The following is a 25,778-nucleotide window of genomic DNA, read 5'->3' on the forward strand; positions in this document are numbered from 1 at the left end:
GTATCACTATGGAAGTAGATTGCCCAACCTTCCTTCCGAGGAGTGGCTGGTGGGTTTGAACTGCCAGCCTTCTGGTTAGCAGTCAGATGCCTTAGGGACTACGTCACTAGAGCACCAGAGGACAATTATCACCATGTCCTCTCTTCTTAGTAGATTGTCTGTTACAACCATATGAAGAAAATGTCCTGGTTTGGCATTCAAAGATTTCTGTAACACAGCCACACTCATCAATAAAGAAGGATAAGAAAACAAATAATACAAAAGCATACAAAGGAGACATTCCCACCTGTTCCTCTACTCTCTCCTTCACAGTTTTCCATTCATTTTTCTAGCTTTATTTTGTTTCACTTATTGTACACATCCAAGGCCTCAACTAAACAAATCTTACTATTCTACATATTTTCCCCTTGCTTTCCTGTCCCCAAGCTCTTGCTCACAATATTTCTCAAATTCATGACTGTTATGAAATGTTCTTCGCTTCATCTTTGAATGTCCAAATCTACTAATCCTAACAATGAGCCCTAACTTCAATGTCACCTGCTCTGTAACACTTTTCCTGATCTACTTATCAAAGTCCTCCCCTTCTCCTTTGAATTCCTATAGCACTTCCTTTACTTGGGGCACTTGCTACTTTATTCTCTGTTCTTTGTTCTTTGAGTTTGATGAAACCCCCTCTTGGCCAGGGTTATTTCTCAGTTCACCTCTGTACCCACTACACTTCTCTTGGGTTCTTACATGCAAATAGTGGAGATTCAAAAAATTCTCACAGAGTGAGTAATATAATAGGGCCTGGAGACTCCTGGCTGAAGCTTTGGCTTTCAATTCACCTCTTAAAATGCCAGTGACATCATCACCTGTGGTGAGTGGGTCTGTTAGCATCTCAAACAATTAAAGGATGTGATGAGTGATCAGCGGCCTTTGGAATACTGACTGGTTCCAGGTGACTATTTGGAACAGGCAGTCAGACAACTAAAACAGAAAAACAATAAACAGACAAAAAGAATCTCAAAACTTTTTGACTGTTGCTATTTTAAGAAGAAAAATATGACTCTTTTCACACTGTGGAGCTGAATGATCCCTCTTGTTATTTCAATGAAACCAAAATATTTAACCGCCAAAACAACAACAGAAAGCCCCAAAGTCTTAACCTTCTCTGGCTTGGCAGGCAGCTTTCAGAACAACTGCACACAGCTCTCTGGTGAACCATGAATTCTGTTTCATTTTCTTTTAACACAAGAAATTTGAAAAGAGTCCTTTTTAGCATAAAAACCAAACTCACTGCCATCGAGTTGATTCCGACTCATAGAGATCCCCTTTGGGTTTCCGAGGCAGTAAATCTTTATGGAAGTAGATTGCCTAGTCTTCCTTCCGCGGTGTGGCTGGTGGGTTTGAACCACCAACTGTGGTTAGCAGTCAAATGCCTTAGGCATTATGCCACCAGAGCTCCTTTTTAGCTTAAGGTGGGATTAAATGGATGAAGGGAGTATGGGTCACGGAGGAGAGACAGCTTCCCAACAGGCTGAGTTGAAGATGGTCAAATTTATTTGCTTTCAATACTAACAAGACCCCCAGGATGGTTAATAGAATCTGAAAACACCTATGTAAGGCAGAAATACCTTCAAAACAGCATGCATATTAATTTTTTGCATTTGGTTTAGTTTACACAAGCTTCTTGTATATATTAATAAAAGCCTAATCATCCTTTAGAACTTTGAACTCTGTAATGAATATCTCATTACTGTTGCTTTGCAGCATTGATTTATTTGCAACAATATTCATCCCATTTGTAGTCTTGCCAAAAAAAATAAAATAAATTCCTCCATCAATCCCTCCTCAAAAGGGTTAGATCATTATCAGTCCATTCATGAGTTTATCTTTATTTAGTTATTGCTAGAACTACAGCCAATCACAGTTATAACAACTCAAAAACCCCAAAACTCTTTCACTTCATTTGTACTTGAACTTTACACACGATTTGCATTTTTTTTTTTTTTTTTTTGGAATTTTCTGTTCAAGTAAACTTCGTTCATTCTCCAAACAAAACCTTAATCTTGACAGCAGTATCAAGGGAGGAAAAGAGTTGCTGAAAGAGTTGACTAAAATTATGAGGTAAAGGGAGGTTTTGAGATGCTGTGGGGAAGAATTATGAGATGGGAGATGGTATGGGTCAGAAGAAATAGAATAGGTCTGGCACACGGCAAAAGGCTGGGCAGTATTATCTCAGGCCATTTCTCCATGGGCACAGGATTGTGTATCCCTGGAAAAAGCCAGTAAGCAGTTTTCTTTCCACCAGGAGCCACAAGATTCTAACATAGGTACTGATTGTGACCTTTCATTTCAGTAGATATGCCAACACATTCTCTATCACCAACAGTGCCAACTATGGTAAGGTTAGGAGGCACTGAGGAGGCACTGTTCTTTACTTCTGTAAAAAGTTTCACACACCCCCCTCCCAGACACCTGGCAACCAATCTTCACCCTTACCCATTTAATCACTATGTTCTGTCCGTGCTACCTCCTAAATGCTTCTGATCCTCCTACCTTACTCTCATTGACCCCACCACCCTCTATCTTTGAGTCTGCCAATCTGTTATACATATGTCAACTAGTCTGACTTCCCAGCCTCTCACTTCCCAGATCCCAACCATACCTTGCTTTTTCACTTCCTGAAATGCTCTTTACCAACCACAGGTCTCAAAACTTATTATGCTATTCTCTCTGCTTGCAATATTCCTTCCAACCACCTTCCCACTCCTACTACTCTTTTTGGATCTTTCTTTCTTAATTTGACATAGGGCACCCTGGTATGGGCTCCCACAGCAATACACAGGCGTAAGTTTGGAATCGATTGTTCAATGACACTGTATTATATCAGTCTGTAAATGCTCTAGGATCAGAGGTGGTGTTTATCCATCTACATTCACACCTGTAACACAGTGGTAAAACAAGAGCCTATCTCATAGAACAAGGATAAAATGAATCAGTTCAAGTAGAGCACTTAGGACAGTGCCTGACATATACAAGGGCTATGAAAGCTTTGGCAGGAACAACAACAACAATAGTAATTAGCACAGTGCCTAGAAAAAGGTATGAGCTCAAAATATATACGATAAGTAAATTAAGAAATGAATAAATGGATGGATGAACTAATGAATTCACCAATCTAGAAGGCCTCTTTGTTCCCAATCAGCTGTTATCCTGAGACTACAGTAGATCTGTATGGAAAACAATCACAAAGAGGAATCATTGTAGTCAGGTCTGACTCGACTGCAAATAACAACAACAACAGTGCCACCATGATAAACAGTAAAAATAGAATTTTGGTGTCTTGAGATTTTGAATTATTTCTACTGTGTTGCTGAAGAAATATTCAAGCAAAGAGATCTGGAATTAAGAGATAAAGGAATATAATATTACAAAATATATTTCCACTCTTCTCAGTGTTGTCTATATTAGGTTTTTGTAAAAAGTCCTTCTTAATGAGCACCACACTCCTTAGTTATTCCTAAACCAAATCGTTCAGAAAACCATGCATGTCAGCTATCCATCCCAACAAGTTTTATGAAGAGAATTTCAACAAATGTTGCCAAAAACAGAAGTTCTTCACCCCTCGATTCTAGGACCTTCCATCCTTCAGATTTGTCAGTGTCTTCAAGAGAAAGGCATCATTCATGTGGCTGGACATAGGTCTCTGCTGGTCTAACAGAAAGAAATGTGCACAAACACACCTGGGCTTCTAGTGCTGCTCTGTATCAAAGATCCTGACACATTCACCAGAAATTGGAAATGGGGAGTGTGCCTCTGAATTGGTCTAACCCTGTCAAATTCTATTATCTGATGATTCTATTGTGTCCATTTAGAGTCCTGTAAAATAGACTGTGATAATCACATTTTCTAAACAGCTTGGCTGCAGATAGCTCACTGGGATTTAGAAATAAGCACTGCATCATCACAGCAGGAACCCAACATCTGTCCTTATTCTTTCCCTTCTATAGCAGAATAAGATTTTTGTTTGTTTTCTCTAGAGTTAATTTTTGTACTACTGCCCTGGACCTATCTATTTCTGCCTCTGAACTTTGTGAAAATTCATAAATTATTCTCAGTTTCATAGATGTTCTCATCAGTAAGGTCATCAATTTGGGAAACTGGTACTTAATTTAAGGAGCCCTGGTGGCATAGTGGTTAAGCACTCATCTGCTAACTGAAAGGTTGGCAGTTTGAATTCACCAGCTGCTCCATGATAGAAAAATGTGACAGTCTTTTCCATAAAGATTACAGCTTTGGAAACCCTATGGGGGCAGTTCTATTCCATCCTATAGGGTCACTATGAGTCAGAATTGACTCAATGGCTTTTTTTTTTTTTTTTTTTTTTATGGGTACTTAACTTAAAAGATGTGATAGTTATGAAAAATAATTCTAACAAATACATTGCTAGAGCTTTTATTCTTGTACACTTTAAAGATGCTACATTGAATGAAATCCATTAATGACAAAGTGGAATACTGGGAATTTAAACAACTGACCTGTTTTTTTGTGGAGCAAACTGGATCTGTGCTGGGAAGGGCTGATGTCCTGGGCCTGTCTGGGAGCTGAAGACAGCAACATCCTCTGAGTTTCTTCTGCTTTCCCAGGTGGGAAAGGAGAGCTCTGTGAGTGTCTAAATTCACTTCTATCCATGCCACATAAGTGAAGAGCATCCTGAGCTTTCTTCTTTTCCTTTTTTAACATATTGACCAAGATATCTGAAACCTGACTTAAGGATATAGTCACTCACATTAGATGATAATGATCAAAACATTAATGTTCCAAATGAGATCAATATCCAAGTATAATGTGCTATTGGACATGTGATAAAGACTGATTAAAGGAAGACATCAACTTCCTAAAGGCATATATACAAACCAAAACCAAACACACTGCTGTCGACTTGGGTCCGACTCATAGTGACCCCTCCTTGGGTTTCTGAGGCGGTATCACTATGGAAGTAGATTGCCCAACCTTCCTTCCGAATATACATATACAGATATGGACAATTTAGGAAGCTACCAATCTTGCAGTATGGCACCTTTATATGAAAAATTAGCAAACCCAAGTTCTTCAAAATGTTCTGAGTTTAAACCAGTTAAGTCTTAAAAAATATATGAAAAGGTTTATAAAAAGTAAAATGAACACTGAGTAGTTCACTCAGGGCTATGGAGCTATGTATCTTTCTGTGAGTAAATAAGTCTAATCTGGATGATCAAGCTCTTGGCTGAGCATGTAGCTTGTTCAGGAGATAGCAGAGGGATGGAGAGGGGGGTTGGCACAATTCACCCAGCTGGCAGATCGGCCAAATCAATCCTGGTGACATGTGCAGTGATGAAGGTGCAGCCACAGCCCTGGCCCCATGTTACACACTCACTGCTTATTTAGAGCACACTCAAATGGGCTAAAACTTATTTTACTTTTTGTATCTATTTTTGGACCCAAAGAGAACTGAAAATAAGTGAATAATTGCACACACACACATACACACAAATATATACATATACATACACATACATATATGTGCACATATTTGTTTATGTATATATATTTGAGTGTGTGCAAAATATATATATAACACATGTGTGTATGTGTGCATATGTGTATGTGTATGTATGCATATATATCTAGAGGGAGAGAGAGAGAGAGAGTCAGTCAGTCAGTCCTTGGTGGTGCAAGTAATGGTTAAGAGCACTTGCTAAAGGGGCAGGCAGGCTGCAACTTCAATCTCCTCTAACTAACTCCACAAGAGGAAGATAGAATTACCATTAGCAGCCCAAGGCCTGTTCCTATGAGGCCAGAAATGCTGCCACTCTCCAACCCTCTTAACAACCTTGTCACCAACTGTTCCTCCCATGGCACCCACCACCTCTCTGCTGGGTTCAATAATTCACTGCCGTAGCCACACAGAATGCACAGATTATGGGGTTTATTAGGGAAGCAACAGGCTACAATTCAAGTTCAGGAACATACTCAGTCTCTCTTAGCCAGCTGTCTCTTTTAGCTGGTTATCTCTCTCAACTGGCAGTCTCAGTAGCATGTCTCTCTCTCTCTCAGCAGCGCATCTCCCTCATGTCTGTCTCTTAGCAGCACGTCTCTTTCAGCAGCTCATCTCTCTCAACCAGCAGTCAGAGAGATTCCTTCTGCCTCTAGAAGGACTTCTTTTGAGCTTGGCAGAGTGGCCAAAACCAACTAACCCCAACACCAGAATTCTATACATCTGAGAGAGCGTGAACTTCCCAGAAGATTGTTTCGTGCTTGTTGTTGTTGTTAAGTGCCATCTAGTCGTCTCTGACTCAAAGGGACCCTATGCACAGCAGAACAAAACATAGCCCAGTCCCGCACCAGCTCTACGATCCCTGCTATACTTGAGCCCATAGCTGCAGCCACTGTGTCAATCCATCTCGCTGAGGGCCTTCCTCTCTTTTGTCAACCCTCCACCTTACCAAGCATGACATCCTTCTCCAGGGAATCGTCCTTTTGGATAGCATGAAGTAGGTGAGATGAAGTCTGGACATTCTCACTTCCAAGGAGCATTCTGGCTGCACTTCCTCCAGGACAGATTTGTTAGCTCTTTTAGCAGCCCATGGTACTTTCAGCATTCTTCGCCAGCACCAAAACTCAAAAACATCAATTCTTCTTCAGTCTTTATTCATTGTCCAGCTCTCACATGCATATGAGGACATTGAATATCATGGCTTGTTTCAGGTTGACCCTAGTCCTCAGGGAGACATCTTTGCTCTTCAGCACTTGAAACAGGTCTTTTGCAGCCAACTTGCCCAGTGCTATACATTGTCTGATGTCCTGACTGCTGCCTCCATTGGCGTCGATTGTAGAACCAAGCAATGTGGAGTCTTCGACAACTTCAATCTTTTCTCCATTTATCATGATGCTGCTTATAGGTCCAGTTGTGAGGATTTTTATTTTCTTTATATTGAGATGTAATCCATACTGCAGATTGTAGTCTTCAATCTTCATCAGTAAATGCTTCAAGTGATCCTCACTTTCAGGAAGCAAAGTTGTGTTGTCAGCGTATCGCAGGTTGTTAATGATTCTTCCTCCAATCCTGATGCCATGTTCTTCATATAGTCCAGCTTTTCAGATTATTTGCTCAGCATATAGATTGAATTAAGTATAGTGAAAGGACACAAATCTGGTGCACTCCCTTCTTGACTGTAAACCATGCAGTGTCCCCTTGTTCCATTCAAACGCCAGTCTCCTGGTCTATGTAGTTTCCTCATGAGTACAATGAAGTGTTCTGGAATTCCCATTCTTCTCAATGTTATTCACAATTTGTTATAATCCATACGATCAAATGCCTTTGCATAGTCAATAAAACACAAATACACATCTTTCTGGTATTCTTTGCTTTGAGCCAAGATCCATCTGACAGAAATGATATCCCTTGTTCCATGTCTTCTTATGAATCCATCCTGCACTTCTGGAAGTTCTCTGTCAATATACTGCTGCAACCGTTTTTGAATTATCTTCAGCAACATTTTAGTTGCGTGTGATATTAATGATACTATTCGATAATTTCCACATTCTGTGGGATCACCTCTCTTTGGAATGGGTACAAATATGGATCTCTTCCAATCAGTTGGCCAGGTAGCTGTCTTCCAAATCTCTTGACATAACCAAGTGAGTGCCTCCAGAGGGGCATCCATTTGTTGAAACATCTCAATGGGTATTCTGTCAATTTCTGGAGCCTTGTTCTTTGGCAATTGCTTCAGTGCACCCTCGACTTCTTCCTTCAGTACCATTGGTTCTTGATCATATGCCACTTCCTGAAATGGATGAACATCGACCAGTTCTTTTTGGTACAGTGACTCTATATATTCCTTCCATCTTCTTTTGATGCTTCCTGCATCATTCAATATTTTGCCCATAGAATCTTTCAATTTTGCAACTCGAGGCTTAAATTTTTTCCTCAGTTCTTTCAGCTTAAGAAATGCCAAGCATGTTCTTCCCTTTTGGTTTTCTAACTCTGGGTCTTTGCACATTTCATTATAGTAATTGGCTTTGTCTGCTTGAGCCGCTCTTTGAAGTCTTCTGTTCAGCTTTTTTATCTTGTCCGTTCTTCCATTTGCTTTGGCAACTCTCCATTCAAGGGGAAGCTTCAGAGTCTCTTCTGTCATCCATTTTTTGTCTTTTCTTTTTTTCTGTCTTTTTAATGACCTCTTGCTTTGTTCATGGATGATGTTCTTGATGTCATCCCACAATTCTGGTTTTCAGTCATTGGTGTTCAATGCATTGAATCTATTCTTTAGCTGGTCTCTAAATTCAGGAGGGATATGTTCCAGGTAATATTTTGGTTCTCGTGGACTTGTTTTAATTGTCTTCAACTTCAAGTTGTATTTGCATATGAGCAATTGATGGTCTGTTCCACAATCAGCTCCTTGCCTTGTTTTGGCTGAAGATATTGATCTTTTCCATTGCCTCTTACCACAGATGTAGTCAATCTGATTCCTATGTATTCCATCTGGCAAAGTCTACATATATATCCGCTGTTTGTGCTGTTGAAAAAAGGTATTTGCAGTGAATAAGTTGTTGTTCTTGCAAAATTCTATTATGAGATCTCCAGCATTATTTCCGTCACCAAGGTCAAATTTTCCAACTACTGGTGTTTCTTCTTTGTTTCCAACTTTTGCATTCCAGTCACCAGTGATAATTAACACATCTTGATTGCACGTTTGGTCAATTTCAGACTGCAGAAGTTGATAAAAATCTTCAATTTCTTCATCTTTGGCTTTGGTGGTTGGTTGGTACATAAATTTGAATAATAGTTGTATCAACTGGTCTTCCTTGTAGATGTATGGATATTATCCTATCACTGACAGCATTGTACTTCAGGACAGATCTTGAAATATCCTTTGTGGTGATTAATGCCACAGCATTCCTCTTCAAATTGCCATTCCTGGTGTAGTAGATCTATGGTTATCTGATTCAAAATGGCCAAAATCAGTCCACTTCAGCTCACTAATGCCTAGGTTATCAATCTTTATGTGTTCCATTTCATTTTTGCAAACTTCCAGCTTTCCTAGATTCATATTTGTACATTCCATGTTCTGATCATTAATGGGTGTTTGCAGCTGTTTCTCCTCAATTTGAGTCATGTCATGTCAGGAAATGGAGGTCTTGAAAGCTTTACTTTATCCATATCAGGAAGGTTGGTTCTACTCTTATGATGCAGCACTTTCCCAGTCCTATTTTGAGAGCCTTCTAACCTAAGTGGCATGTATCTGGGTTATTCTTATAGTTGCCTAGTATTGTAACAGTGTTTCTCTGCTATTCATAAGGTTTTCCCTGGCCAATTCTTTGAGAAGTGGATGGCCTCCTCCTTCTTCCTAGCCTGTCTCAGTCTGCAAGCTGCGCTGAAACCTGTGTAACATGTGCAATCCCGCTGGCATTTGAAACACTGGTGGCACAGCCTCAAACCTCACAGTAACATGCCACCAAAGCACAACAAACTGACAGACAAGTTTGTCTTCCTTGGCTGTTCAAAACTTCTCTCCCCACCTCTTACCAGGATCCTTGCCGCTTACTCACTCTGTCCTGGATGCCCTGATTTTCCTTTCCTTTCCCCTCTGCTTTTCCTGCCACTTGGGGATTGGGTCCTGTGTCCCTCCCCTTACCTGGATGCCTCTGTTGCTTGCTTGCTTTGCCCTGGAAGCCCTGGCTTTCCTCTTCTATTCCCTCTGCTTTTCCTGCCATTTGCCACCCAGGTTGGGGCCTGGGTACCTCCCCTTACCTGGATCCATCTGCTGCTTGCTCGCTCTGTCCTGGATGCCCTGGCTTTCCTTTTGTGCTGCTCCAACAGAAATACACCAGATGGATAACTTTAACAATCAGCCACTCAGTTGCTCACAGCAAAGTGGGAGTTACAAAGACTGTGGCTAGAAAAGCCATACCATGTAATTTACTATATCACAACTACTAACTGAAAGATTGGCAGTTCAAACCTACCCAGAGGCACCTTGGAAGACAGATCTGACAATCTGCTTCCAAAAAGTCACAGCTTTAAAGATACTATGGAGAAGTTCTACTCTAGACACATAGGTCACCATGAATCAGAACTTACTTGACAGTAAGTAACAACAACATTCCAGGCACAGAGCACAGAGCAGAGCAAAGGCAGATGGCTAGTTTCCTCAACAAATAGACATCCTATGAGGGAAAGGCAGGTTATACATACACACACACACACACACACCATCAGAGAGTGATAAGTGCTAGATAATTCATTTTACAAAGCCGAGAGTGACTGGGTGGCTATTCCACATTGTTGTTTTTATAGTTATTTTGCCATTGAGTGGGACCCGACTCATAGCGACCCCTCCTTGGGTGTCTGAGGCAATATCACTATGGAAGTAGATTGCCCAACCTTCCTTCCAAGGAGTGGCTGATGGGTTTGAACTGCCAGCCTTCTGGTTAGCAGTCAAGTGCCTTAGGCACTACGCTAAAAGGCCTTTCTAAGAGTGGCATTTAAACTGAGATCTGAAGAAGAAGATGGGACCCATTAGAGGAAGAGCCTTGTAGCAGAGGAAATGGTGAATGTTAAAGCTCTGAGGAGAAATAGGTATGGCAGTGGTCACAAAAAAGGGACTGTTTTCCCCTTAAGAGAACACTTGGCAAATATCTGGCTTTATTGTCATCAATAGAGGGATGCAGTGCTACTGGAATCTGGTGGAAAGCCCCACAACAAAGAATTGTCCAGCCTAAAATGTTAACAGTGCTAAAGTTAAGAAACTGTTAGAGGAACAACTAAAATGCTGCTATGACTGGAGCTTCATGTGTATGGGAAGAGAGTTAAGACATTAAGCCAGAGGGGACTGCAGAGGCAAGGTCATGTAGGACCTTGTGAACCAGAGCAAGGGATTTAGATTTAATTCCAAATACAATAAATATTTATAATAATAAATATTCTAAATATAATAAATATACCTTGAAGGTATGAATCAGAGAAACAAGGTGCTCTGATTTACATTTCATAAAAATCACAATACAAATATGTCTTCTCGGCTGCCTTTCTTCTTCCCACCTTTCCTCTGATTCTTCCCACCTTTCCTCTGATTCTTCCCACCTTTCCTCTGATTCTTCCCCTTCCCATTCCCATGAATTTAGGATTTTGTGTGTGCTAAGCACTGTGCTGGGTACTGGCTGGCACCCTGTTACATGTTTGGTAATGGGATGTCTGAGGTTTATGCAAATTGGTAACAGCAATGACATTTTTTTCACTCCCTTTCCAAGAAGAACTTTTATTGTTTACTGTCATTTTGGTTGCATTATTGTCTTTTATTGGGCTCAAGTATTATCACTTTTTTGTTGTTGTTGTTTTTCTGGAAGCTGTCTCTTCTCATTCCTATTTTCTTCTATTATCTTCTGGGTTCTATGAAGAAATATGTGAAAATAGCCTTCAACATGATTCTAGTAAATACGACATTTCAGGAGCCTTTCTTGGTCATTAACTATTGATAAATTTAAGCTCTGGGCTGATTAAATCTAAGCTGCTATTTTTCTTTATTTTGAGTTTACCCATTGTCTACATGATCATATCTTCCACTACATAACATTCTATAGCGCACAAGGCAGTTTCCAATACACTGTCTTATTGGCTCTGCCAGGCACTGTGAGGTTGGTCGGGCAGGTATTATGCTACTGCTTCACTGTAATTACAGAGCTAGTGCATGAAGAACTAGAATTTTAATCCAGGTTTTTGAACTTTAAATTCAGTACTCTTTCCACTATGCCTCCCTATACACCATCATTTTGAATATGAATCTCAGATGGAGGGAACTTGTGTCTGAATTATTCACAGTCAGTAAAGAATCTATGATCTACTATGCTGGGAATGACAATTTAAAGAAGAATGGTGTGGTGTTCATCATCACAAAGGATGCTGCAAGACCTATCCTGAAGTACAATGTTGTAAGTGATAGGATAATATCCATATGCCTACAAGGAGCTCTGGTAGCATAGTGGCTAAGACATTTGACTGCTAACCAGAAGGCTGGCAGTTCAAACCCACCAGCCACTCCTCGGAAGGAAGATGGGGCAATCTACTTCCGTAGTGATACTGCCTCGGAAACCCAAGGAGGGGTCGCTATGAGTCAGGTCCAACTCGATGGCACATAACAACAACAACAACACAAGGAAGACCAGTTAATACTACTATGATTCAAATTTATGCACCAACAACCAAAGCCAAAGATGAGGAAACTGAAGATTTTTATCAACTTCTGCAGCCTGAAATGAACCAAACGTGCAATCAAGATGTGTTAATTATCACTGGTGACTGGAATGCAAAAGTTGGAAACAAAGCAGAATCACCAGTAGTTGGAAAATTTGGCCTTTGTGACAGAAATAATGCTGGAGATCTCATGACAGAATTTTGCAAGACCAACGACTTATTCATGGCAAATACCATTTTCAATAACACAAACAGCAGCTATACACTTGGACTTTGCCAGATGGAGTACACAGGAATCAGATTGTCTACATCTGTGGCAACAAGCAATGGAAAAGTTAAATATCCTCAGCCAAAACAAGGCCAGGAGCTGATTGTGGAACAGACCATTAACTGTTCATATGCAAGTACAACTTGAAGTTGAAGACAATTAAAACAAGTCCATGAAACCCAAAATTAACCTTGAATATATCTCTCCTGAATTTAGAGACCAGCTAAAGAATAGATTTGATGCATTGAACACCAATGACTGAAAAACAGAATTGTGGGATGACATCAAGAATATCATCCATGAACAAACCAAGAGGTCATTAAAAAGACAAGAAAAAAGAAAAGACCAAAATGGATGACAGAAGGACTCTAAAATTTGCCCTTGAATGGAGAGTAGCTAGAGCAAATGGAAGAACTGACAAGATAAAAAAGCTGAGCAGAAGACTTCAAAGAGCAGCTCTAGCAGACAAAGCCAATTACTGTAATGAAATGTGCAAAGACCTGGGGTTAGAAAACCAAAAAGGAAGAACATGCTTGGCATTTCTTAAGCTGAAAGAACTGAGGAAAAAAATTAAGCCTCAAGTTGCAATATTGAAAGATTCTATGGGCAAAATATTGAAAGATTCTATGGGCAAAATATTGAATGATGCAGGAAGCATCAAAAGAAGATGGAAGGAATATATAGAGTCACTGTACCAAAAAGAACTGGTCGATGTTCATCCATTTCAGGAAGTGGCATATGATCAAGAACCAATGGTACTGAAGGAAGAAGTCGAGGGTGCACTGAAGCAATTGCCAAAGAACAAGGCTCCAGAAATTGACAGAATACCCATTGAGATGTTTCAACAAATGGATGCCACACTGGAGGCACTTACTTGGTTATGTCAAGAGATTTGGAAGATAGCTACCTGGCCAACTGATTGGAAGAGATCCATATTTGTGCCCAATCCAAAGAGAGGTGATCCCACAGAATGTGAAAATTATTGAACAATATCATTACTATCACATGCAAGTAAAATCTTACTGAAGGTAATTCAAAAACGGTTGCAGCAGTATATTGATAGAGAACTTCCAGAGGTGCAGGATGGATTCGTAAGAGGATGTGGAACAAGGGATATCATTTCTGATGTCAGATGGATCTTGGCTAAAAGCAAAGAATACCAGAAAGATGTTTACTTGTGTTTTATTGACTATGCAAAAGCATTTTATTGTGTGGATGATAACAAATTATGAGTACCATTGAGAAGAATGGGAATTCCCGAACATTTAATTGTACTCATGAGGAACCTGTACATAGACCAGGAGGCTGTCATTTGAATGGAACAAGGGGACACTACATGGTTTACAGTCAAGAAGGGAGTGCGTCAGAATTGTGTCTTTTCATCATACTTATTCAATTTATATGCTGAGCAAATAATCCAAGAAGCAGGACTATATGAAGAAGAACGTGGCAACAGGATTGGAGGAAGGCTCATTAACAACCTGCGATATGCTGACAACACAGCTTTCTTTGCTTAAAGTGAGGATGACATGAAGCACTTACTGATGAAGACTGAAGACTACAGTCTGCAGTATGGATTACATCTCAATATAAAGAAAATAAAAATCCTCATAACTGGACCTATAAGCAGTATCACGATGAATGGAGAAAAGGTTGAAGTTGTCAAAGACTTCACATTGCTTGGTTCTACAATCGACGCCAATGGAGGCAGCAGTCAGGACATTAAAAAACATATAGCACTGGGCAAGTTGGCTGCAAAGGCCCTATTTCAAGTGCTGAAGAGCAAAGATATCTCCTTGAGGACTAAGGTATGCCTGACACAAGCCATGATATTTTCAATGTCCTCATATCATGTGAGAGCTGGACAATGAATAAAGAAGACCAAAGAAGACTTGGTGCTTTTGAGATGTGGTGCTAGAGAAGAATACTGAAAGTACCATGGACTGCTAAAAGAACTAACAAATCTGTCCTGGAGGAAGTGCAGCTGAAAGCTCCCTGGAAGTGAGAATAATCAGACTTCATCTCACCTACTTTGGTCATGTTGTCAGAAGGGACCATTCCCTGGAGAAGTATGTCATGCTTGGTAAGGTGGAGGGTAGACGAAGGAGGGGAAGGCCCACAACAAGATGGACTGACACCGTGGTTGCCGTGATGGGCTCAAGTATAGCACGGATCACGGAGCTTGTGCGGGACCTGGCAGTGTTTCGTTCTGCTGTGCATAGGGTCACTATGAATCGGAGACAACTCAATGGCACCTAACAACAACAACCACCACAATAACAACAAAGAATCTAGAGTAGCCCCACATGAACAGTGGCACCTGGAACTGACTTCAGGGAAGAAGGGAGACAATATATATCTCTCTTTTTATCGCTTTTAAAAATAAACATGTACGAACAGTCTGGACCGTTGCTTCTCTGTCATATCTCATTTCATCCTTCCTATATGCACAGACGTTCAAAAGCCCAGAAGAGGATTAAGAAGTTGGTAGGAGTACTGAGAGGAAGAGATGCTAGACTAGGATCAAGGCCAGGAAAAGAAGCAGAGCTTAGATTGGGCTGGGGCCAGGACTAAGGTCCAGGCTCAGACCATCCCTGGAGATAGATAAGGTAAGAAAGAGGAAAGGAATGCTTGTAGATGGCACTCATAGACAAGGGCTTGTGTGGGAGTGTAATTCACAGCAGAATCTCCTATTACTAGCCATGAATAATAAAGTAGCTATAACTCACTTAACTCAGACATACAGGGTCTGCTGATACTCAACTATAATTAGAGATTGAAGTTTATCAGGCAGCATGCCACCTTGCATTTGGTTTGTTTTTATCTCTTAATTACTGGATTTCCTTCATGTAGGTTATTTTTGTACATTTTGCATAATAGTTGAAGCTAAAATGCCTTTAAACAATTTTTAAAGAGTGAAGCCCAAAAAAATCTGTTTAAAAAGAAATGACCAAAATAATTTATTGTGTGCATTTGAAGTCTGCAAATGTAATGACAATGTCAAATTTTTCACAAGAATCTGAAAAGATGAAATAAGAAACAATAGTAAAGAAATATAGGGGTGTCTTGAAATCTAACCAACCCAGCAGAAGCTCTTTCAAAGTATCCACCTCCACTGAAACAGCCAGAAGCCAGCTACCACTGCTGCTACCAATTTTAGCACCTAAAATATACTGCCTCCTACAGCAAAAGTGAATTCTATCTTGAAGATTCATCTACACTCATTTCCAAATTTGGGAGTATTGGTAAATGGAACCCAAAGCCATAGACCTGGATTTTAAATAAAAAAAGTTACATTTAAATAAATCTCTGCTCTTCATAAGCTAAATACCCATTTGTCATTTTTTACCCGTCATTTGAGTTTCTCCCACACATCAGCCACAAATTCTGGACCACGGTGAGGCTGCGGTCAGCCCAGTGTCCGGTCAGCTAGCTAAAGATAACTACCCTTCTTGTAGACAGCTCATTTACTGGCTCAAGACTAAAACAAAAAGAGCACCATGGAGTAGTCAATACTCACACACACACACACACACATACATATATATTGACTGCTCACCAGAATGCTGGCGGTTCAAACCCACCAGCCACTCCTCGGAAGGAAGGTTGGGCAATCCTACCTCCATAGTGATACTGCCTTGGAAACCCAAGGAGGGGTCGCTATGAGTCGGGGCTGACTCGACGGCAAACAATAACAACAACAAAACAACAACATATATATGGGAGCTCCAGTAGTGTAGTGCCTAAGGCACTTGACTGCTAACCAGAAGGCCGGCGGTTCAAACCCACCAGCCACTCCTCAGAAGGAAGATGGGGCAATCTACTTCCATAGTGATACTGCCTCGGAAACCCAAGGAGGGGTCGCTATGAGTCGGGTCTGACTCAACAGCACATAACAATAACAATATATTGTTTTTTAAGCTAATTTTAAGAGATGGTGTAAAAAGACCCTACTTTCCAGTAACTTGAAATATTCCCCAGGATAGTAATTATATTAGGGTAAAAACAAAGTAAAACTTTTCTTCCTTTTCTAGCAACTCTCTTTTCTACTAGTCATTACATTTTGTTTGCTAAAGGGGTTTTTTACTTCTAAACAGAAAGAAGTCATCTGAATTGAGGGAGGGTGGGAAGCTGGGTGATGTTACTGGGGGAAGACCGCAAAGTGTGCCCACTCCCCTTTCAAGCTGGTAGAGAGAGAGTCTTCTCATTTTAGAAAGGATACTGATTTCATTATCTCTCTGCTTTAGAATATCTTGTAGCTTTTTATATTCTTCCTTTTTCAATGTTTCTTGGCAGTCTTGGTCTTGGTCTTTGACTTCACAGGAGACTGAACTCTTCCCAAGGATCTTCTTATCATTCAACAGTTTCTATAAGATGAAATAAGAGCTTAGTGTCCAAAACTCCATTTCACATTTCCTTGTTTCGTAATTCATTTTTACTTTTACAATTCCCTGCACACATCAGGCATGCATGCCCTTTCCTGCCTCTTTGTCTTTGCGATGCTGGTGTTTTGGCCTGATATATCTCTCCCCTCTGCCTGTCCTCTTTCTTCTTTTTCATCCTTCCCCTCTCCCCTATCTCACTTCTCCATCCTTAATTGGGAAATTCCTACTCAAATATTATCTCCCCTTGTCTTCTTTCCCAGTTTCCTCACTCTTCTCTATGAAACCATACCACTTAATCCACACTTTGCTTATCATGTACTATGATTATGCTTTGTATCTGTCTTCTTCATGACTTGGTCATCCAACTTCTCCTTCCCTACTCCTGGGCCACACTAGAGTCACAACAAACATTTATTATCTTAGTGAAACATGCAAAAAACAAGTGTGGTAGAAGTAAAGCTTAATTATATTCTGAATGCATTGTCATAAGAGTTAAAAGTGAAGGCAGAGAAAAACAGATATTTTATGAATAAATCTAAACTGTTGAAAAAAATATAGGACATAGTTATCTTGATACAGTTTTAAACAAAATGGTTTTTGAACATGGTACTATACTGCGAAGCAGACAAAGATTCCTAGGAAAAGAATGAGAAGTGTATGTTGTTGTTGTTATATGCCATTGACTCGGACTCGATTCGTAGCAACCCCTCCTTGGGTTTCCGAAGGAGTATCACTATGGAAGTAGATTGCCCCATTTTTCTTCTGAGGAGTGGCTGGTGGGTTTGAACTGCCAGCCTTCAGTTAGCAATCAAATGCCTTAGGCACTATGCTAGCAGAGCTCCTGAGAAGTAGATAGTCTGAACTTATTTATCCGCAAATAAGATAACCACCTCTGAGGAAAATGAGGCCCTGCTTCGTATGTCCAGGATGGTGTGATCTTTGAACAAAAACAAACAAAAAGAAACCTGGCTTCTACTGGAGGAAACATTTAAATTTACCTTTAAATGATGAAAACAGTGATGAATTTTACGCATGTCAGCGCCAACCTCTAGTTTACTCTCTGGATCTTGGTCTTCCAAAAAGGATATAATTAGTTTTTCCAGCCTAAAAATACATGATGTATGAGAAGCAAATATGAGCCAAAAACTTTAGAAATTTTCATAGTATCACTTAATTTGTTAACATTTAAAGTATAGATCGTTTTCCCTTCTTTATGGAAATCTAGTTATCTGGCTTGCTATAAAATTTAAGAAGAAAGAAACAGGTTGACAAAGTGAAGTCTGTAGATAATTATGTCATTATTTGACTAATTTTCAATGTATTCATATGCATCTTTCAGTTTAGGAATCATTTCATTTTCACAATCCATGCATTCTAGCCAAACTGGATTTCTATGCTTCTGTGCCTGACTGTCACATTGCTAGAGAAAGTAATGAAAACATTTTATTACTTCCATTAAAAATTCATGCTACTTATCCTCAGCCAGGACCTCACTGATGTACCACAACCCTTTTATTCATTTCTGGTTGTCTTATATTCTTCACAGTGACTATTCCAAATCTTTCCACAGGCCTCCAAGCCTACCACTTCTCCTTCACTCTCAATCAACAAAGTAGCTTCTCACTAGACTAAGTAAAGCCAATGCTGCCACAAGCAGAATCCTTCAGTACTTCTTCCTTCTCCTCAGAGTTCCTCCTTCACCACATAGGCCCTCCTTCTGCAGACCAACCTCTCTTCTAGGGCTCCTCTTGCTTCTTTCAATGTCTACCTGATTAATTATCCCATTTCTCTTTCTTCTTCATCACCTCTCTATACTGGCTCTTCCCTCTTAGCTTATAGTGATTTTCATATTTTTCCTATTCTAAAACAAAACAAAATAGAACACAAAACACTTCCCTTTGGAGGAACCATCCAACTACTCTCCTAGTTTGCTCTGTAGCTGCCTACTATGATCTTACTATAATCTATTACTATGCTTACTATACTCTATGCGGTATTCTAGAATTTGTGTGCAAACCTGAGCTCCTCCATTTGTTTTTAAGTGTCATGAGGCTAATCCTGGCTCTCATTCATTTTGTGTTTCCTCTCCTTCACCTCATAACCAAGGCAATGCACGTATTAGGTTTTCAATACAAATATGGTCATTAATTAATGGATTCATTTATATGGAAATTGGAATGGAACAATAAGGAAGGTGTGAGGATGGCAATCAGTATCTAAGATGCTAGGTATAGTAATATAGCAGCAGTGTACCTTTCTAGCATTATAATGAAAATATTTGCATATTTTTAGTATCTTTGTAAACTTTTTAAACATATTTCCCTTCTACTGTTACTATCAGAATATTCAAACAAGAAATAATGATTTTTGTTACTTACAGCCTTGGATTTTATTTTTATCTCCTTTCATATACTCTGACATGTGATGGCTGATATTTGCCAATGTGAGACAACATATATTGTAATTTTTGGAGAGTTTATCCAGGTGGAAGGACACCTGTCATTTGCATCCATAGAACAGAGCTTCAAAACATCAGATACATAGAGATTAACTTCTGAGACAAAGACTGTAAATATGTCTTTTGTACATATTATAAAAATATATACTTATTAAAAAGTTCCAAACAACACAGATGTGAATAAATTTTAAAAAGTGAACCTTCACTATTCCCCTATTATTCCTATTATGTATTCTTTAAATCTTGGGGAATCCAGTGTTAACAGTTGAAATGTATTCTTCTACCTCTTAATATCTACATACATATACATATATTTGTTTATAGATGTTGTTTATGTCTACAAAGATGAGATTAGAGTCTGAATAGTGTTCTGGATCATTATTTTCCTAAACAATTTATCAGAGATAATCTTCCATGTCAGTATATCTTTAGTAGAGCTATTTAGCAGTGCAATGGTTAAGCATTCAGTTGCTAATTGAAACGTTGAAAGTTCAAACCCACCCAGTGGCTCCAACTGGAGAAAGACCTGGTGATCTGCTTTGGTAAAGACTACAGTCTTGGAAATCCAATGGAGTCATTCTAGTCTGCCACACAGAGTTGCTCTGAGTCAAAAATTGACTTCATAGGACTTAATAACAACAGCATTTTATTTTTTAGTGGCTATATAATATTCCACACTATGGCTGTTGTTACTATCTTTAAAGTGATGCATTCTTAATTGTTACTTTTCCTCTGTCAGCAAGAAGGAGGCCTGGGTCTATAATCCCCACTTAATGAGGTTTTTTATTTTGTTTTGTTTTAAATAGTAATGCTTATCTACTTGTATTTTCCCTGAATACTTATTAGATATTCTAAAAATTTGAAAAACACTATTCTCTAGAGTGGGTATAATCAATCAAGATGTATTAATTACTACTGGTGATTGGAACACACAAGTTGGAAATGAAGAATCATTGGTAGCTGGAAAATATGGCGTTGTTGATAGAAATGATGTTGGAGATTGCCCGATAGAATTTTGCAGGACCAATGACTTATTTGTTGCAAATACCTTTGTCAACAATATAAACAGCAGCTATACACATGGACCTTGCCAGATGGAATACCTTGGAATCTGATTGATTATATCTTCAGAAAGAAAGAGGCAATGGAGACCCTCAATATTTTCAGCCAAAACAAGGCCAGAAGCTGCCTGTGGAACAGACCATCAATTGCTCATATGCAAGTTCAAGTTAAAGCTGAAGAAAAAACAAGTCCATGAGAGCCAAAATATGACCTTGATTACATCCCACCTGAATTTAGAGACTATCAAAAGAACAGATTTGACACATTGAATACTAATGACTGAAAACCAGATGAGCTGTGGGATGACATCAAGAACATCATATGTGAAGAAAGCAAAAGGTAATTAAAGACAGGAAAGGAGAAAGAAAGACCAAAATGGATGTCAGAAGAGATTCTGAAACTTGATCTTGACCAGAGAGTAGCTAAAATGAATAAAAGAAATGACAAGATAAAAGACCTAAGCAGAAGATTTCAAAGAGCAGCTTGAGAAGATAAAGTCAATTATTATAATGAAATGTGCAAAGACGTGGCATTAGAAAACCAAAAGGAAAGAACATGTCCGGCATTTCTCAAGCTGAAAGGACAGAAGAAAAAACTTCAAGCCTCGAGTTGCAATACTGAAGGATTCTAATGGGCAAAATAAGGAGCTCTGGTGGTGCAGTGCCTAAGGCATTTGACTATTAAACAGAAAGTTGGTGACTGAAACCCACCAGCCACTCTGCAGAAGGAGATGGGGCAATGTATTTCTGTAAAGATTTACTACCTTGGAAACCCAATGAGGGTCGCTATGAGTCAGAATTTATTTGATAGCAGTTTTTTTTTTTTTTTTTAATGGGCAAAATATTGAATGATGCATCATAAGAAGATGGAAGGAAAGCACAGAGTCACTGTAACAAAAAAGAATTGGTCAGTGTTCACCTGTTTCAGGAGGTGGCATATGATAAAAAACCAATGGTACTGAAGGAGGAAATTGAAGCTATACTGAAGGAACTGTCAAAAAACAAGGCTCCAGGAAATGACAGAATGCCCATTGACATGTTTCAACAAATGGATGCAGTGCTGGAGGCACTTGCTTACTATGCCAAGTAATTTGGAAGATAGCTACCTGGCCAACTGAGTGGAAGAGTTCCATATGTGTACCCATTCTGAAGAAAGGTGATCCAACAGAATGTGGAAATTATCAAACAATATAGTTAATATTACATGCAAGTAAAACTTTACTGAAGGTAACTCAAAAACTATTGTAGCAGTATATTGACAGAGGACTTCCAGAAATGCAAGCTGGATTCAGAAAATGGAATGAGTGATATTGCTGATGTCAGGTGGATCTCAGTGAAAGCAAAGAATACCAGAAAGATCTTTACTTGTGTTTTATTGACTATGCAAAGATATTTGATTGTGTAGATCATAACAAGTAATGGATAACACTGTAAAGAATGGGAATTCCAGAACACTTAATTGTGCTCATGAGGAACCGGTACATGGTACATGGACCAGGAGGCTGTTGTTCAAACAGAACAAGGAGATACTGCATGGTTTAAAATCAGGAAGGGTGTATGTCAGGGTTGTATCCTTTCACCATACTTATTCAATCTGTTTGCTGAGCAAATAATCCTATATGAAGCTGGACCTATATGAAGAATGCAGCATCAGGACTGGAGGAAGACTCATTAACAACCTGCAATATAGAGATGACACAACATTGCTTGCTGAAAGTGAAGATGACTTGAAGCACTTACTGATGAAGATTAAAGACTACAGTCTGCAGTATGGATTACACCTCAACATAAAGAAAATTAAAATCCTCACAACTGGACCAATAAGTAGCATCATAATAAATGGAGAAAAGATTGCAGTTGTCAAAGATATCCTTTTACTTGAATCCATAGTCAACATCCTTGGAAGCAGCAGTCAAGAAATCAGATACTGTATTGCACTGGGCAAATATGTTGCAAAAGACTTCTTTAAAGTGTTGAAGAGCAAAGAAGTCACTTTGAAGACTGCAATGCACCTTACCAAAGCCATGGTATTTTCAATTGCTTCATATGCATGTGAAAGCTGGACAATGAATAAGGAAGACTGAGGAAGAGTTGATGCCTTTGATTTGTGGTGTTGGTGAAGAATACTGAAAATAACATGGACCATCAGAAGAAGGAACAAATCTGTCCTGGAAGAAGTGTAGCCAGAATGCTCCTTGGAAGTGAGAATGGCCAGACTTTGTCTCAACTACTTTGGTTGTGTAGTCAGAAGAGACAATTCCCTGGAGAAGGATATCATGGGTGAACATTTATATCAGGTAGATACACTCCTTGGAGCAATCAATTTTGGGAGAACAGATGATCATGCTTGGTAAAGTGGAGAGTCAGCAACAAAGGGGAAGACCATCAACAAGATGGATTGACACAGTGGCTACAATGATGGAATCAAGCATAGCAAAGTTTGTGAGGATGGTGCAGGATCAGGCAGTGTTTCGTTCTGTTGTACATAGGGTTGCTGTGAGTTGGAGCCAACTTGATGGAACCTAACAACAAGAACTAGAGTGAAAATATTTTGTGTCCAAGAAAAATTTCTAACAGACAATATTAGGTTAGAAGCAATGGTTACCTGAGTCTTCTTGTTTTTTCTTTAGAAAATAATTTCTTTTGCAATCTACTTCCATAGTGATACTACCTCAGAAACCCAAGGAGGGGTCACTATGAGTCAGATCTGACTCCACAGCAGTGAGTTTATTTTATTTATTTATTTTTGTTTTGGTATAGATAGATGGGCGCTCTGGTGACGTAGTATCTAAGGCATTTGACTGCTAACCAGAAGGCTGGAGGTTCAAACCCACCAGACATTCCTCAGAAGGAAGATTGGGCAATCTACTTCCACAGAGATACTGCCTCGGAAACCCAAGGAAGGGTTGCTATGAGTTGGAAAATGACTTGACGGCAGTGAGTTTGGTTTTTGTTTTGATATATAGATGTCACCAAGTTGACTCTGATCCATAGTAACATTATGTACAACAGAACAAAACATTGCCCAGTGTTGCATCATCCTCCCTACTGCTGGCATGTTCGACTCCATTGTTGGGCTATTGTGCCAATTCATCCCACCAAGGGTCTCCCTTGCCCTTGCTGGCCCTCCACTTCACCAAACACAATGTCATGCTGCAGTGATAGTTCCCTCTTGATGATGTGTCCAGATCAGGGAAGTCAGGCAGTATTTTGTTGTGATCCAAGTTTTCATTTGCTAATTTCCAAAAGGAGATTGACTGGTCTTTCTTCTGTGTCTGTCTTAATCTGGAAGCTCTGCCAAACCTGTCCACTATAAGTGACCCTGCTGCTATTTGAAATATTGGTGTCATAACTTCCAGCATCATACATGCAAGCTACCAATGCAAAACAAACTGATAGATGATTGGTGGTTCTTCTGTATAACTTGATCATAATAGGTATATTCAAGGTAATTTTCCCTGAAGGAAAGCTAAAATGGAAAAAAAAAAGCATTGGGCTTTGGCTATTCCAGCAAGATTTCTCTTCTACACAATAGTTTTGGACTATTATGTGAAGAAGAACATGGCATCAGGATTGGAGGAAGATTCATTAACAATATGCAATATGTAGTGAGCACAACCTTGCTTACTAAAAGTGAAGAGGACTTGAAGCCCTTACTGATGAAGATCAAAGACTACAATCTTCAGTATGGATTAGACTTCAACAGTAAGAAAACAAAAATCCTCACAACTGAACCAATAAGTAACATCTTGATAAATGGAGAAAAGACTGAAGCTATCAAGGATTTCATTTTACTTGGTTCCACAATCAACCCCCAGGGAAGCAGCCATCAAGAAATCAAATGATATATTGCATTGGGCAATCTGCTAAAAAGACTTCTTTAAAGTGTTAAAGAAAAAAAATATGTCACTTTGAGGACTAAAGTGAGCCTGACCCAAACCATGGTATTTTCAACTGCCTCATATGCATGTGAAAGCTGAATAATAAATAAGGAAGGCTGAGAAGAATTGATGCGTTTTCATTATGGTGTTGGTGAAGAATATGGAATAGACCATGAACTGCCAGAAGAAAGAACAAATCTGTTTTGGAAGAAATAAAGCCAGATTGCTCCTTAGAAGTGAAGATGGTGAGGCTTCATCTCACATACTTTGGACGTGTTATCAGGAGGGACTAGTTCCTTGAAAAGGACATCATCTTGGTAAAGCAGAGGGTCAGTGAAAAAGAAGAACCTCAATGAGAAGAACCTCAATAATGGGCTCAAACATAAAAACTACTAGTTATAAGGATGACATAGGACTGGGCAATTATTCTTTTTTCTTTTTTTTTAAGGCTATATGTAATTTTTTTCATTGTGATTAGGGTGAAAATTTATAGAGCAAATTCACTTTCCATCTAGCAGTTCATATACATTTTGTCTCATGACATTGACTGCGATTCCCCACAATGTAACAGATCTCTTCCCACTTCCTCCCTATAGTTGCCTCTGCCCTGTGTCCTTCTCTCCCATGCACTCCTTCCTACTCCCTGAGCTGTCGCTCTGTGCAAACACTGCTCATCTGTTCTCCCAAAATCGATTGTTCCAAGGAGTGTATCTACCTGATGTAAATGTTCACCCCATATGCTGTCTATTGTTTGGCTGGAAGCCACAGGAGTGAGTTCAGTTCCAGACCTGAAAGGTAACTAGGGGCTATAGTCTCAGGGGTCTCACCAGGATCAAGAGGCCAGCAAACCTTGTCTTTTTTTTTTAAATGATTTTGAGTTTTGTTCCACATTTTTCTCCCACTTTATCAAGGATCTCGTACATAGATCCCCCTCCAAGTGATTGACAATGGTAGCTGGGCATCATCTAGGTCTCATGGTCATATATGCTGAGGATTGCATAGGCCAGCAGTTCCTTCGACTAATTGTTTCCATGCGTCTTTGTTTTCCTTCATTCTTCTTTGCTCTGGATGAAGAGAGATCCATCATTGTACCTAGATGACTGCTTGCAAGCTTTTAAAGGACTGGGCAATGTTTTGTTCTGTTTTACATAGGGTCACTATGAGTCAGAACTGATTCAACAGCACTTAACAATAGTTGACCAAATGAAAACAGTGATGAATTTTATGCCTTTCAGCATCAACCTCTCATCTACTCTCTGGATCTTGGTCTTCCAAAAAGTATACTAGAGGGGCTATGATGTGTATAGGAGCTCTGGTAGCATAGTTCCTAAGGCTTGACTGCTAACCAGAAGGCTGGCAGTTCAAACCCACCAGCCACTCCTCAGAAGGAAGGCTGGGCAATCTACTTCTGTAGTGATACTGCCTCGGCAACCCAAGGAGGGGTTGCTATGAGTCAGGTCCGACTCGACGGCACATAACAACAACAACATGATGTGTATGATCCAAAGAAA

General features: G+C 39.5%; 1 protein-coding gene across 1 annotated transcript in view; it reads right to left on the reverse strand.

The window, feature by feature from the left end:
• The window catches only part of KIF6 (kinesin family member 6), a 645,852-nt gene that overhangs the window by 317,523 nt on the left and 302,551 nt on the right, over positions 1–25,778 (reverse strand). The window contains exons 11-13 of the mRNA XM_007939465.1: positions 17,866–17,971; positions 16,705–16,849; positions 4,524–4,742 (exon numbers count right to left, since the gene is read on the reverse strand). Coding sequence (XP_007937656.1) covers positions 4,524–4,742; positions 16,705–16,849; positions 17,866–17,971 — 470 coding nt within the window. The remainder of the gene's footprint in view (positions 1–4,523; positions 4,743–16,704; positions 16,850–17,865; positions 17,972–25,778) is intronic.

This window comes from Orycteropus afer, unplaced genomic scaffold, assembly GCF_000298275.1.
Source record: "Orycteropus afer afer isolate SDZICR_OR568_19922 unplaced genomic scaffold, OryAfe1.0 scaffold00059, whole genome shotgun sequence".
In the NCBI taxonomy this organism is placed as follows: Eukaryota; Metazoa; Chordata; class Mammalia; order Tubulidentata; family Orycteropodidae; genus Orycteropus; species Orycteropus afer.